Source organism: Canis lupus, chromosome 8 (assembly GCF_048164855.1).
Source record: "Canis lupus baileyi chromosome 8, mCanLup2.hap1, whole genome shotgun sequence".
NCBI lineage: Eukaryota > Metazoa > Chordata > Mammalia > Carnivora > Canidae > Canis > Canis lupus.
In genome coordinates, this window is record NC_132845.1 from 54,358,796 (window position 1) to 54,374,662 (window position 15,867).

Sequence of the window (15,867 nt, forward strand, 5' to 3'; positions counted from 1 at the left end):
ACTTTGGCAGAACCCTCCCCGGCCGGGGCCGCGATTCAAACCCCCGGCGGCGCCTCGGCCAATCGCGAGCGGGCCGCCGGTCGAGCGGCGGCGACGTCGTCCAATCCCGTCTCACCGCAGGCCCGCGGGTCGCCCGGTCTCGCGGGCAAGCAGCCAATGGCGACTCCGGAAGAAACAAAGAAGGCGGGGGAAAGGCGAAGGGGTGCGGCCGAGGGCCCCGCCCTCGCCTCTGCGTTGGGTCGCTCCTGGGCCAGCGTTTGGGGTGCTGGCGGTGGAGCTGGCGGCCTCCGCGGCGCCAGTGGTGGGTGTCCGGCCAGCCAGTTAGCCAGTGGGCAGCCTAAATGGGCTGCAGGGGCGGGGGCCCGCGTCCGAGCCGTGGGCGGCTGTCGTGGGCGCCCTTCGTGCGAGCGGAGGCGCGAAGGGTGCCGGGAGCCCGAGGTCCGCTGCGCGGCTGGCCTCTTCTGGACTTTGGAAGAGTCCCCCCCCCCCCCAGCTGTGCTCCTCGAGCTGGGAAGTTACGGATCGGTCGGTAGTTTAGGGCTGTTAGCTGTCTTCTCCTTGATTGAGCGCTCACCTCCAAACCCTTGAGAGTTGTACTCACTTCCCCCTGAAATGAAGGGCTCCCATTTGAGTGTCTGGTGGGGAGGGGGGATAGGGTGCAGTTAAAGGTATTTCCTTAGGGGAAAAAAAATTGCAAGCACTTTTGTACACGATTTTTATAAGGTTCATAGACCGCCAGGTGTAGTACCCAGGGTCGTGACGTTGCACCTGGAGGGAGCTGGAGCTGAATGCAGCACTTGATGGCCAGCAGGGCAGTGAACTTCGCTTTCCTTGGGGTTAAAGTTAAAGTTAATTGCTACTCGTAGGGAGCGGCCTTTACCATCATCGCGCAGACAAAACTCAGAAACTCCTAAATGGGGTGATTGGAAGGTAAATGTTCTCGACCTTGACGGAAAGGTCAAGATACAGCTCATAAAAGACAGCCGTGCTCTCTCCTATAGTAGTAGAATGCCAACCAATAAACGTAGAAGCAATAATGGTATTAGTAATAAAAGAGGAACAGTAAACTCAAATCCTTTTCTTCTGAATTCGGTTATACCAAAAGGCAAAATGTTACTGATTACTTTTTATTGCTAGGTTAAAAAAAAAGAAGAAAACTGGGTTACGTTACAGCCTTTACTTAGCCCTAATTGTCAAAATTCAGGTAGAGATACAGTCCAGAGCCAAAAGAAAATAATTTAAAGCCAACTATCTTAAAGTAAGTCGCTAAAAAATTTTTTTAAAAATTAAAAAAAAAATAAAAGTAAGTCACTACACACTTTCTTTGGAAAGAGATGATTGGATTTAGGATTTGCTGACGGTGATTTGTGGAAGCTGAAGGGCTAGAATCAGGCATTTGACCTTCAAGAGACTCATTTTCATAGTCACTGATCCACAAGATTGAAAGTGCTAGCTTTTTTCTCCATGGCAAATAACTTAGATTCCAAATCAAATTGGTCAGTGTATTGAAATATTCTTTCACATTCTCCTTCAAAAGCAAAAAAAAAAAAAAAAAAAAAAAAAAAGAGAGAAAGATATAGAGAGTTAAAGTTATTGATAGTTTAGTCTTTGGTATTAGTGGGTTCGTTTTAAGGACACCTTTTGGGGAAACGATTTTCCCTTGGAAAGTTTGTACAAAAATCACATTGAAAAACAGATGTTAGCTTTCGCTGCTTAAAGTCATGCTTTGGAGAAGTCCCCATCATTCTTTTACAGTCTACTTAGTCAAAACTTAGAAGCAGTCAGGAACAGCTTTCTCTGTGACATTAATATTATTTGGTGTAGTAGTAGGTTAGTGAATAACAACCCAAGTTGATTCTAAAAGGAAGTTTTGGGTTTTCATTGAATAATTCATGAGTACATCATACACCTGTCCAGCCTAATCATTATACCATTTTGCTACTTAAATTCTACTGTATAAAACCTTTTGTGGTAAAGAAGAACCAGTTTCAGAAAAGATAAAAAAGATAAAAAAGATCCCTGCTCGTAAAAGATAAAAATTTTTTTTTTAAAAAAAGATAAAAGATCCCTGCTCGTAAAGATAAAAATTTTTTTTTATAAAAAAAGATAAAAGATCCCTGCTCGTAAAGATATAATTTGTGTTTTGTTGCTATAGGAAAATCAGGTAAGGAGAGTTTTTAGATTGTAGTGGTGGCTTTAAAAAAATTGTTAAGTGGTGATTTTCAGTTTAATACTTTATGAAATAAGTACTTACCATGATGAAAATAATATAAACCAAAATATTGATAGTTCCTGTTGCAAATGAAAATAAAGGGAATTTTACTTCCTCCTCTCAGTATATATAAACAAAGAGAAATTCAGGCTACAAGAGTTTTTCAGAATATTATTAAAACCTTATAGTCACATGTTTCAGACAGGATAGGTGCTTAACTCAAATTCTTTTTAAAAAAATTTAACTCAGTGAACCTCTGCAAAATTCTGAGTTTATAAATACCCACTTCCTGATGTAATGATAGATCAGCTCAGAAGATGTGGCATGCTTCTTGTTTCAGCATGCCTGAAATAAAACTAAGAAAAAGGAGAGTGCCTACGTTTTGGTGAGCTAAATTTGTATCATGGCTTTTGGTTCAACTGACTCCTTTGTTTTGGCCTTCTTGAATGAAAACCCAGTCTTTTCGTTCTCCCTTAGGCCAAAAGTAACTCACTAGAATGGGATCTTCACCAGTAGTTCCCAGCTTTTTCAAATCCGAGAATACCTTTAAAGCCAAAAATGTTGGCTGGCCTCCACATAATGGCACTTGTGCTTTTCAGGTGTTTGTGCACCATGTAATGATAACAAAAAAATTCAGATGGTATCTTATCATTACAGCAGAACCTACAAATATTTTAAGGATACTAATGTACATATGAGTAAAATATTCTTTATTTAGTCTACAGACTATGTTTGGTCTGCATGTGGGTTTAATAACCCCTTTTAATTATAGGGCCCTATTTCCTATAGATTTGGCACCATTTTTGGATCTACCCAATGCAAAGTGAAGCTCAGGGACTTAGATAATTTGGTCACTTGAACCAGTTGCTCACTCCCTGCTTCTAGCTTGCCCTCCCCTTCCCTAAGAAATTGGGCAGTATAGACTGCAGTGCCTCCCTAATTCCCAAGGATTATTCAAGCAAGTAACATCTCTTGAGTTATCTGAATACTTGTGTCTTTGTGATTCAGAATGATTGTGGAAAGCTGGCTAAATATTCCAGGAAGTTAGGGATAAAGCAGAAAAATCATGGTATTATCTTATAGTCAAGGTTAAAAGGAAGATGAATCAGTACCTACCTTTTGCTTAGTTAAACTTTTCCTATTGTTTATTTGCATGAATCAAGTCATTGAATGGGTAAGACAATAGGTCAGATTTAAGAGGGACATCTAGATCAGAGCAAATGTATTATTATTTATTTTTTTTAAGATTTTATTTTGAGAGACAGCAAGCAAGTGCATGTGAGTAGAGGGAAAGGCAGAGAGAGAGAATCTCAAGCCCAACTCAGGACTGTGAGATCATGACCTCAACTGCAATGAAAGAGTTGGACACTCAACCAACTGAGCCACCCAGGTGCCCCCCAGATGTGTTATTTTTAATATCCATCTTTGATACATCCTTTGGGCTAAAGTTATACAGTCTGTCAGGAGAAGACCAAGAATAAATATTCCAATGCAAGTTTGTCACTACTGAATGGTTAACTTTATACTATTTCTTCTGCCTGACTTTAACTAAAGGATGTCACCTCCTTGTTCCTTTTCTGTTGCACCCTCCCCAGTAGGGAGGAAAATACCGTAAACACATCTCCTTGGTCCTTAGTTAAGCATATCCAAACTCATGAATAAATCTTACTTTTAGAACTTGAAAGAGTTATTAAAAATATATTCAAGTAGGGGCGCCTGGCTCAGTTAGAGGAGCATGTGATTCTTGATCTTGGGGTCATGAGTTTAAGCCCCGTGTTAGGTGTATTTTTTTAAATATATATGTGCCAGTGAGTTAAACTCTATGCAAATTAGTGTCCCTGGCAACTTCTCAAAAAATGTTAAGAGAATGATAAGAAAGTTAAGTGTTGAAACTGGTGACATATGTATAGCTAGTGGTTTTAGACTTTTCCTTACCTAAAATTAGTGTCCCGTGGAATTTTGCCACCCATCAGCTATTGTATGAAAACAGCTATTGTATGAATTTTAACTACTTTCCTTTTCTTTAAAAAAAAAAAAAAGGAAGAAGAATTCCTTAGTGTGGAAAATGACACTTTTAAGTATCAAACCGATTGCTTGGGGATATTCTATGATAACATTAGGGACTGAAATGCTAAATTCTGTCTTCAGTTTCTACTATGTGAAGCTGTTTTTACATCTGTACAAGATTTCAGAAGTGGCCTTTTACCAAGCCCAGGTGAGATGGAACCTTCATTATCTTATCACCTAGGACAGAGTTTCTCTTTCCCCACAGTTGTACAGTATTATGATTTTCCAAAGGGCTGACTCTTCACGCGAATAGCTGACTTTTCAAGAAAAGATTTTCTATGTCCAAGATCCTCTGTTTGAGGACAAAGAAATTTTTTAAATATTGCCACTTCAAACATAAAAGCTTTAGAGTTTAAAGGGAAGGCTTTGGTTACCTGGAAAATTCACTTATATGGAATAATATATTTTTTTATTTTTACAATTAGAAATATTAAGATAGTCTATGTCTAGAAAAGTTCTGTGGTAATCACAAATTGCATTGTAACTCATTACCAGTTAATGTGGTCAAGGTGGATAGAGTTAATGGTCTTAAAAGCCCTTATATTTTATAATGTTATTTATTACCAACAACACACTTGACTTAATCAGTATTTTTTGGCATTTTGCAGTGGCAAACATTGATATTTTAACCTTTCCTAATGGAATTATGTAAAAGTATGCCATGGTATATATACAGGCTTGGCCTTGTGTGCCTTATGGGGAAGCAATCTAACATATGATTGAAAGCACAGATGCTGGGGTCATCTGCCTTGGCTCAGACCCTGGCTCTGTCGTTTATTAGCTAGGCAAATTGATAACTTTCTGCAGCCCTCGGTTTCTTCATTTGTAAAGTAGGAATAATTGTAGTACCCAGTTCATAGGATTGGTTTAAGGATTTAATGAATTAATTGAAGTATTTGTACAATGCCTAAACACAAAGTGAATGCACATTGGCTTTTTGAGTGGCGTTAACTGATATGATTATTAATATTATGGGATATATGCTGGTTTTGAAAGCAGTGAGCTTCCCCCACCGCATAGTTTTAGTTACTTCACTTAAGAAATTTAGGAGTCACTTTCATCAATGTTCATCAAACATTCTAAAATAATAATATGTTGGTTTTTTTCCTCCTAGATGATTTTAATGATCTGGAATGCTCTTAATGACCTGACTGGGTACTTTCACAACAACTCTCAGGCTGACTGCTGTTCTAGCCGTCGTAGTTCTGTTTTGTACGGTGCCCCTTTATATTCAATAGCCTTCCTGCTTCCTTGGTTCCCTTGGAAATACTATCAAGAAGGTGACTGGCTTAGTGGACTTCACCTGGTAGTATCATTATGTGCTTTTGATAGCACGCTTACCTTTGTTCAGCAAGCTCAGTGTACACTGTTTGCAGAGATTTTCACCAGACATGAAAGTCGGCTTCAGCTTATTAAAATTAACCAAATGGCATCACTGGTAGGATCCACCAGTATCCTTTTCTGTGGCCTTATCTCTGATAACATGGAAATTTTACTCAATTTTCAGGCTGTTGCTGTGGTCATTGCCATTCTTGCCTCAGCCAGCCTTTACACTGGCATGTACCACATGAATCGGTTTGAACCTAAAAGAAGCCTGGAGGAAAACCTTTTCTCAGAAAGTGAACAGGATCTCCCCTGGACCTCTGTGGTCTCATTGATGAGACAGGTCTTGACGCAGAAAAACTTTTGCCTTTTCCTGGTAATGAATTTCTTCCAAGTCTTCCATTTAACCTTCTTCAATAACTTCATGATGATCTTTGCAGATAGTCTCATTCCTAAGGATGTTCTTTCTTCTTCCATAAGGAGCATCATGTATGGGGCAGGCTTTATTTGCCCACAGGTATGTGATGATTCTTCCTGTATCTTCCCACAGGAATGAAAGGTTTAACTCCTACCTAGCTTGGAAATGAAAAAGCTGATTATATCAGTACTTTGACAAAATGACTCACATAAGAGACTCAAAGACAGTAGAGTCAACGATGTTGCAAAAATGTTGTATGGTGATAGAGGATAGCTACACTTGCAGTGAGCATAGCATAACATATAGACTTGTGGAATCACTATATTGTACACCTGACACTAATATAACATTGTATGTGAACTGTACTTACTATAACTTAGAGAGAGAGAGAGAGAGATCCAAAGATTCACAGCCCCAGGTGTTATATAATATTTAATAGAAACATAATGGGAAAAAGAAATGAAAGGAAAAAAGAAAAGAGAACCTAATGAGAGTAGATAAGATGATATTTGAAACATTTTAGCTTTTGAATTTTGTTCTTCTGAGCATTCTCACTTAAACCTTAGCTGAGGTATATATATATATGAAATAAATGGCAATTTTGCTTTATCCAGGCATTTAATGTTCCTGTAACCATTATAAGGATGAGGGTTACTTGATCAAGAATTCTTAAAGCCAGGTTTCAAAACATTTGGTTTAAAGACTGAGTCCTGGAATTCTAGAACATTATTAAAATTCCATGCCCATGACTGTTACTGGAAAGGGTGTATCCTCCTTCCAAAAGTATACCAGCCTGATGGGTTGTTTTTTACACCACTTGGAGTGTTGATGAATCATATTGCTTTCTTCACCTATAAATATATCACCCCCAAATATGACTTAACCTAGCCTATGATATGGGTTTTTCCTATTTTCATAATTAAGTGACAGGTAAAATTCATTATCCTCTTCAGAGAGTGAGTCACTCTAGACAGATGAGTTTTTACTATTTACATGGTTCCAAAAACATTTAAACTATGTGGGATAGAAATAGTTCTAAGATATTTTAAGTGTTGCCACATTTTCTTATGCAAAGTATACAGGATACGATTTGTCTTTTTGAAGATTAGTTCAAGGCCTTTATCATAGTTTGGTTACCGTATATACCGTAATAATAGTAAGTCACATTGGGTGCTTACCCTGTGCCATGAACCTTGCCAAGCATATCATATAAATTATCTCACCTAATCCTCACAACCACCTTTAAGGGAAAGACTCTTCTTATCCTCATAGATGAGAGAAGAGAGGTTCAGAGGCATCTGCCTTTAGAGCTGTGCACTTTTAGATTCTGTCTTTAAAATGTACTGTATTTGGCAGAGTATACCAAACAGAGTATCACTTTGGGCTTATCACAAAAGTCCCAGGTACTGGGTGTACATATTGAAATGATACTATTCGTTCACGGCACTTTGAGGTTTGCCAAGCTGTTTTGCTCCTATGTTCAATGATCCAGAATAGGGAACTGTTTGAGTTCCTATTTGCTTTATCAGATTCTAAAATATATATATATATATATATATATATAAATATAAATTTATAAATATAATTAAAATATATTTAATGTAAATACATTTAAATATATATATCTTCCAACTTTTAATCAGGTACTTGCCTATAGTATCTCCTCTAAGTAAAAAAAAAAGTTTGCAAAACTCTTAGGTTAAAAATAAAAAGAGGGGCACCTGGGTGGCTCAGTGATTGAGTATCTGCCTTCGGCTCAGGTCGTGATGTCAGGGTCCTGGGATCAAGTACTGCATTGGGCTCCCTGCAGGGAGCCTGCTTCTCCCTCTGCCTGTGTCTCTGCTTCTCTCTCTGTGTCTCTCATGAATAAATAAAGTATTAAAAAAAAAAAAAGAGGTACCTGGCTAGCTCAGTTGGTAGAGCATGTGACTCTTGATCTTAGTGTTGTGAGTTCAAGCCACATGTTAGGTGTGGAGCCTACTTAAAATTAAAACTACAATAATAATAATAAATAATAAAAACTAGAAAGAGTAGATAGTTTTTTCACAGCTTCATTGAGATGTAATTTACATACTATACAATTCACTCATTTAAAATGTGCAATTCGAGGTGCCTGGGTGGCTCAGTCAGTTAAGCATCTGGCTCTTGGTTTCAGCTCAGATCATGATTTCAGGGTCGTTAGGTGGAGCTCCACCTTGGGCTCTGTGCTCAGTGTGGAATCTGCTTGGGATTCTCTCTCTCTTCCTCTCTCTCTGTCCCTTCCCCTGCTCACATTCTCTCTCTCTGAATAAATAAAATCTTTAAAAAATGGAATGTGGGGATCCCTGGGTGGCTCAATGAGTTAGTGCCTGCCTTCAGCTCAGCGCATGATCCTGGAGTCCCAGAATCGAGTCCCACATCAGGCTCCCTGCATGGAGCCTGCTTCTCCCTCTGCCTGTGTCTCTGCCTCTCTCTCTCTGTGTCTCTCATGAATAAATAAATAATCTTTAAAAAATAAAAAAATAAGGTGCAATTCAATGGTTTTTAGTATATTTACATATGTAACCATCACTAGATTTTTGAACACTTCATTACCTCAAAAAAAAAAAAAATCTCATACCCTTTAGCTATTGCCCTTATATTTCCCTGAACTACTCCCCCAGCCCTAAGCAATCCTTGCTGCTTTCCTTCTTTATTCTGGACTTCTAAATGGATGTAGCTTGTATCAATACTTTATTCCTTTTTATGGCCAAATTATATGCCACTGTATAGATAATACCATTTTTATCCATTCATGAGTTGATGAACATTTGGATTATTTCCGCATTTTGACTATTATTAAGTAATGCTGCTATGAACATTAAAACAACTATTTGCATGGACACACATTTTAATTTGTTTTGGGTGTATAGCTAGGAGTGGAATAGCTGTGTTATGTAAGAACATTTTAAGATATTGTCAAACTATTTTCCAAAGTGGCTGCACCATTTTATATTCCCATCAATAGTGTACTAACATTCTCCAAATCTTCATCAGCACTTGCTACTACCTGTCTCTTTGGTTATCTTAGTGTGTGTGAATAGCATCTTATTGATGTATTGATTAGTATTTCCCTGATGGCTGATGATGAGAATTTTTTTCATATGCTACTGTCCATTTTATATATCCTTTGGAGAAATATCTATTCTCAGTTCATCTGCACAGTTTTTTTTTTTTTTTACCTGCACAGTTTTTAATTGAGTTTCTTTTTACTGCTGAGGTATAATAGCTCTTTGTGTATTTTTGATACAATCTATTATCAGATTTGCAAATATTATTTGCAAAATGTTTCCCCTATTCTTTGGGTTATCTTTTCACTTTTTTGATGAAATTGGAAAGTGTGAGGCTTATTACTTTGTTCTTTTACAAGATTGTTTTGGTTATTCTGGGTCCTTTGCAAATCCATGTGAATTTTAGATTCACTCTGTCAATTTCTACAAAGAAGACAGCCAGGATACTGATAGGGATTGCTCTGAATCTGTAGATCAGTTTGGATCTATCTTAGCAGTATCCAATCTTTTGACTCATGAACATAAGAGTGTTTTCCATCTATTTCGATCTTTTAAAATTTCTTCAACAGTGTTTTGCAGTTTTCAGAGGATACATTATGCCTTTTTTCAGTTAAACTTGTTTCTAAATATTTAGATAGATTTTTAGTGAAGACCTGAGGGGCTCTTTCAGAGCAAAATACATGAGTTTTACCAAGTGATTCCTATAGATGTTTTTTATTTCCTGTTAGTTCATAGCCATGTTCTGGGTAGAGATCGCCAGATGGTTGAATTCTGATAAAGTGGAGGGCCTGCTGTGCATCTGAGCAAATCATAACAACTTTTTCTTTGTTTTTGTATTACAAAAGTAATACATGTTTGCTGTAAATATTCAGACACTATTGAAACATCCATGAGGGACGCCTGGGTGGCTCAGCAGTTGAGCGCCTGCCTTCTGCCCAGGGCACGATCCTGGAGTCCCCAGATGGAGTACCACATCTAGCTTCCTGCATGAAGCCTGCTTCTCCCTCCACCTATGTCTCTTCTGTGTGTGTGTGTGGGTGTGTGGGTGTGTGTGTGACTCATGAATAAATAAAATCTAGGGGAAAAAAGTAAAAATAGCTATGTTGGGGTAAATTACATCAGTGCTCTTTAATTGAATTGTATTGATGGATTTCAGGCTATTTTCAGTAGTTTTCTGTTACAAATTATACTTAACAGCTTTTTTAAAAAATATATTTATTCATGAGAGACACACAGAGAAGCAGAGACACAGGCAGAGGGAGAATAAGGCTCCTCGAGTGGAGCCCCATGAGGGACTTGATCTCAGGACACTGGGATCATGATCTGAGCCAAAGGCAGATGTTCAACCACTGAGCCACCCAGGTGTCCCTGCTTAACAGCTTTTAACACAGGCTCTTGTGTTTTTTTTGTGATCCATTAAGTACTTGGGGAAAAAAATGTAAGAGTTGAAAGAAAGGCATCTCTTGTTACCGCTTTTTAAAGGTATGATTGACCTCGGTATATTGCGTTTATTTATACTGTACGATTTGGTACATTTTGACATATGTATGTTCCATGAAACCATTATCACAATCAAAATAGTTTACATACTCATCACCCCCCAAAGTTTCCTTATGCCCCTTTATAATCCCTTCCTCCAGCCCTTGCTCACCCTCTCTCATCCTCGAATAAGTACCTACCTACTTTCTGTCACTATAGATTATTTTGCATTTTCTAAATTTTCTGTAAGGAGAATAATATAGTATGTACTATTTTTTGGTGTCAATTCCTTTAGTCATGTTCTGTAGGTATCAATATTTCATTCTTTTTTGTTGATGAGTAGTATTCCATTTTATGGGTATATCACAATTTGTTTCTTCATTTTTTAAAAAGGATTTTATTTATTTATTTGAGAGAGAGAAAATGCATGCATGCACAGGCAGGGGGTGGGGGGGTGGAGGGGCAGAGGGAGAGGGACAAGCAGACTCCCGCTGAGCAGGGAGCCTGTCATCGGTGTTGTGAGGCCTATCCCAGGACCCCTTCTCATGACATGAGCCGAAAGCAGCCACTTAACTGAGCATCCAGGTGCCCCTCTTCCTTCATTTTTTTTTTTTTTAAGATTTTACTTATTTATTCATGAGAGACACACAGAGAGAGGCAGAGAGATAGAGGGAGAAGCAGGTTCCTCGCAGGGAGCTTGATGTGGGACTTGATCGTCAGATCCCAGGATCACGCCCCGAGCTGAAGACAGATACTCAACCGCTGAGCTACCCAGCGTCCTTTTTTTTTTTTTTTTTTTTTAAAAAAAAAAAAAGATCTTCCTTCATTTTTTGACTGGCATTTCGGTTATTTCCAGTTTTGGGCTATTACAGATAAAGCTGCTATGGACATCTATGTCTTTATATGGATGCATGCTTTTCTTTCTCTTGGGTAAATACGTAGGAGTGGAATGGCTGGGTTGCATGGTAGGTGTGTGTTTAACTTTTAAAAAACACTGCTGAAGTATTTTCCAGATTATTTTACACTCATACCAGTAGTGTAAAAGTGTTCCAGGTCTTCAACAATGCTTATGATCAGCCTGTTTAGTTTTAGCCATACTAGTAGGTGTGTAGTAGTATTTTATTGTGGTTTTGATTTACATTTTCCTAATTACTAATGTTAGTGCATCTTTTCATGCACTTACTTGACATCCATATAACCTTTTGGTGGATTGTTCAGATATTTTGCCTATTTTTTTTAAAAGATTTTATTTATTTATTTGAGATAGAGAAAGAAGGAGCGCCTGTGCCAGGCGGGGGAGAAGGAGGGTCAGAGGGAGAGTGTGAAGCAGACTCCCCACTGAGCAGGAAGCCCAAGACAGGGCTCAATCCAAGGACCCAGGGATCATGACCTGAACCGAAAGCAGATACTTAATTGAGTGAGCCACCCAGGTGCCCCTCCTATTTTTTAATTGTTTGTCATTGTTATCAGCTTCTACTGCATTGTAAGAGTTCTTTATATATTCTAGATACAAGTCCTTTGTTGGATATATGTTCAGCAAGTACTTTCTCCCCATCTCTCTCGGCTATAAATTTTTAAACTTTTTATTGAAGTATAGTTGACATACAATGTTACATTAGTTTCAGGTGTATAACGTAGTGATTCCACAAGTCTGTATGTTATGCTATGGTCACTACAAGTGTGGCTACCATCTGTCACCATACAATGCTATTACAATGCTATTGACTGTGTTCTCTATGCCACACCTTTTATCCCTTTGACTTACTCATCTCAACTATTAAATGTTAAGAGAAGCATGGCCAAAAGATTTCAACAATTTTTTTCTCAAACCCTCACACTAACATGAATTTCTGTTGATCTCAATAAAAAAAATCATAATAAAGAGGAAAACCAATGTTGCTTTAAGTATATTCATAATTTCTAGAGAAGTGACACATATAAATTATTGGGGTAAAAAGAAAAAATGACAGCTGATTGGAATTTGTTATTTATTTGTCTAAGTCACTTTAACTGTTGGATATAGTAATAAAGGATAAACAGCATATTTTAATTTTCTCAGGCTGTCTTCTAAGGGCTTTCTTTTTGAGGAGTGGAATAAGTGAAAGGAGAAAAGAAGGAACATGTGCTCGTTCTCTCTGATAACTGTTATAAGAGGTCTGTGACTCTTGCACATCACATTCCCCTTAGAGAGACAGGATAGTAAATGGGTTAAGAGCATAGAGTCTGCCAGGGAGGGGGGGCCCACTCTCCTCTTACAGGCTGTGTGACCCTGGGTAAGTTACTCAACCATTCTGTGCCTTGGTTTCCTCATCTGTAACATGAGAATAAAAATAGTGCCTAACAAATAGAATCATTATGAGGATTAAATGACTCAAAATATACAAAGTACTTAAAATGGTTCCTGGCCAAACTAACACTCTAGAAATGTTAGCTTTTATTATTAAGACCTAATGCAGCAAATATTTTATTCGATTTTCACTGCAAGAACACACTGACTTTATCTGTTTTGATTTAGGCTGCTTTGGCATAGGTTTGCCAATACTTATACTGAGACACACTATTCACAAACTCCTACTCAATAAACATGAATGGAGAGCCAAAATCCTCAGTTTGTAGAAGGCTTTATTTTAGTAAATGAAAAAGCAGTCTCTCTCGTTTTTATCATTGGCTGTTATCTTTTTATATATTGGACATTATAATAACAACTAACAATTGAGTACCTCATATACTGAGTGTGTGCTAATGGGAGAGAGAGATAGAGGTTAGCGAAAAGTGGAGACACACAGAGAGTGTTAATTGGAGAAAATGTCCTTAGGTAAAGTAATTTGTCTATGATCACACAGCTGATAAAGTGGCAAAGCTGAATTCAAACCAAGGGACATCTGATTTCAAAATCTTGCACTTTCCACTATGCCACATATTTCTTGTGTTTTATATATTCATGTATTAGAGACTGAGAACAAGAGGCTTCATTTCAATAAGTGGCAATATTTAATTTTACAATATTCCTATATGGAGGACTATAATGGGACTTGCTGGGGTGTTCTATGTATTTTCTCTTACTAAGAAATGCCTTGGATCACATCAGTCACTGAGCCATTGTCTTTCATATCCAGAAAATGAGCTCTTGTTCCTTGAAAGTAGATAAGTAAGCCAAAAGTTAGTCAGGGGGGAAAAAACCCTTTTGTTTATTACAGCACATTTGTATTCTACTTACATAATTCAAAATTCTCTTGTATGTACTTTTTGTTAATGAAAACTTTTCAGGGCTAAACAATGCAATTTTTAATTGAAAACAAAGAATATCTTCTAATCTTTGTTAATGTACATATGTATATTTAGCACAAATTTTTCACTCTAGAACAATGAACTTTTTCTATAATAGCTTGAAATGCAGAAAAAAAGTTAAGTCTGAGCTCTCAACATGAACCTATTAGAATTATGAAAATATGTAAGATTAGGCAAGAAACAAAATTCAAAGAAATGTGGATAGAATCATAAAATTATTGTTTATGGTGCTTGATTTTAGGATAAAAAGTACATTTCAGATATGTTACAGTAAGAAGAGTAGTGAAATATATATTCACTTATTCAATAAATATTTGTATTACCTACTGTGTGCTGGGTGAAGTCTTGGCTTTAACCCCAAATCTTAAAATCTGGATTTATATTAGATTTAGTTGGACCTTTCATATCACCAAAAAGCAATGTTGATTGCTTCTTTTTTTTTTTTTAAGATTTATTTATTTTAGAGAATGTGTGTGGGAGCAGGGGAAGGGGTAGAGAGAGAAGAAGAGAGAAAGCAGACTCCCCACTGAGTGCAGAGCCTGTCATGGGGCTCCGTTCTGAGACCCAGAGATCATGACCTGAGCCAGATCATGACCTGAGCCGAAATCAAGAGCCAGACACTTAACAGACTGAGCCACCCAGGTGCCCCATGTTGATTGCTTCTAAGCAATGGATTTTTTTTTTTTTTTTTAAAGCAATGGATTCTTTCATGTGGTTGGTTTTAGTAAAATCTCTTCATGTTAGGGTAAAAATGAAAGTGTAGGAAACCGTTGTTCATTTAATAGGAAATAATAGCTGTTTCTTTGTTATTATGGAATATTACTATCCTTAGTCAATTTTTACAGATTATGTGGATACTAGCATTTCTAGTCACAATAGACCGTATTACTTGTGTGTTTCAACTGATATTGCAATTCAGAAGCAAATTTATTTTTTGCTGAGAACACTTATTTTGTCATCAGCAAGAGTAAGCAGAATTCATGGTGTTTCATCTTAACACGATGTCACTCTGTTTCCATTACAGTGCCTTGTACTTATCAGTCAGTCCTGGCTGAAGAAGTTTGGTTACTATAAAATCATCTTAATTTCCTTCTACCTAGAAGGAACAGCCTCTATTGTCATGTTGCTTCTTGGACAGCAATACTATTACTTTTTGGCCCTTTATCTCACTATTATCATGTAAGTAAATGCCAGTGCCACTCCCCAAATTACACTAGGTCTTGCCATTTTCACCCTTTCAAGCAGTGAAACATTTTTGATCTGAACTGTGTTGAATATTCATTTCTAGGTAATCATTATACCTTTCTGCCAAACTGAATGTTCACAGTTGTTGTTGTTTTTTTTTTTTTCTTTTTTAGAGGGGAGGCAGTAGCAGAGGCAGAGAGAGAATCTTTTTTTTTTTCCAGAAAATTTTGTTTTATCTTTTAATTTAAATTCAATAATTAGCATATATTATTGGTTTCAGAGGTAGATGTCAGTGATTCACCAGTTTTATATAATACCCAGTGCTCATTACATCACATGCCTTCCTTAATGTCCATCACCCAGATACTCCAACCCCCAATCCAATCCCCTCCCTTCTAGCAACCCTCAGTTTGTTTCCCATAATTAAGAGTCTCTTATGGTTTGTCTCCCTCTCTGATTTCATCTTGTTTTATTTTTTCCTCTCTTCCCCTATGTTCCTCTATTCTGTTTCTTAAATTCCACATATGAGTGAAATCATATGATAATTCCCTTTCCCTGATTGACTTATTTTGCTTAGCATAATATCTTCTAGTTTCATCCACGTCATTGCAGATGGCAAGATTTCAGTTTTTGAGTAGTATTCCACTGAGTATGTATATACCACATTTTTATCCGCTCATCTGTTGATGGGATATCTGGGCTCTATCCATAGTTTGGCTATTGTGGACATTGCTGTTCTACACACTGGGGTGCAGGTGCCCCTTCGGATCACTACATTTGTATCTTTGGGGTAACTACCTAATAGTGCAATTGCTGGGTCCTAGGGTAGCTCTATTTTCAGCTTTTGAGGAACCTCCATACTGTTT

General features: G+C 37.6%; 1 protein-coding gene across 4 annotated transcripts in view; it reads left to right on the forward strand.

Annotated features, from left to right (window-relative positions):
• Positions 1–146: 146 nt before the first annotated feature.
• LOC140638561 (transmembrane protein 180-like) overlaps positions 147–15,867 on the forward strand; it is a 37,996-nt gene continuing 22,275 nt past the window's right edge. Inside the window, exons 1-5 of one of the 4 annotated variants that reach the window (XM_072836146.1) lie at positions 159–301; positions 724–930; positions 4,253–4,427; positions 5,394–6,119; positions 14,841–14,995. In XM_072836146.1, coding sequence (XP_072692247.1) covers positions 4,278–4,427; positions 5,394–6,119; positions 14,841–14,995 — 1,031 coding nt within the window. In that variant the 5' untranslated portion in view covers positions 159–301; positions 724–930; positions 4,253–4,277. Of the gene's footprint in view, positions 302–502; positions 526–723; positions 931–1,105; positions 1,259–4,252; positions 4,428–5,393; positions 6,120–14,840; positions 14,996–15,867 lie in introns of those variants that run through there. The other 3 variants (XM_072836145.1, XM_072836147.1, XM_072836148.1) reach the window with 3 other exon arrangements.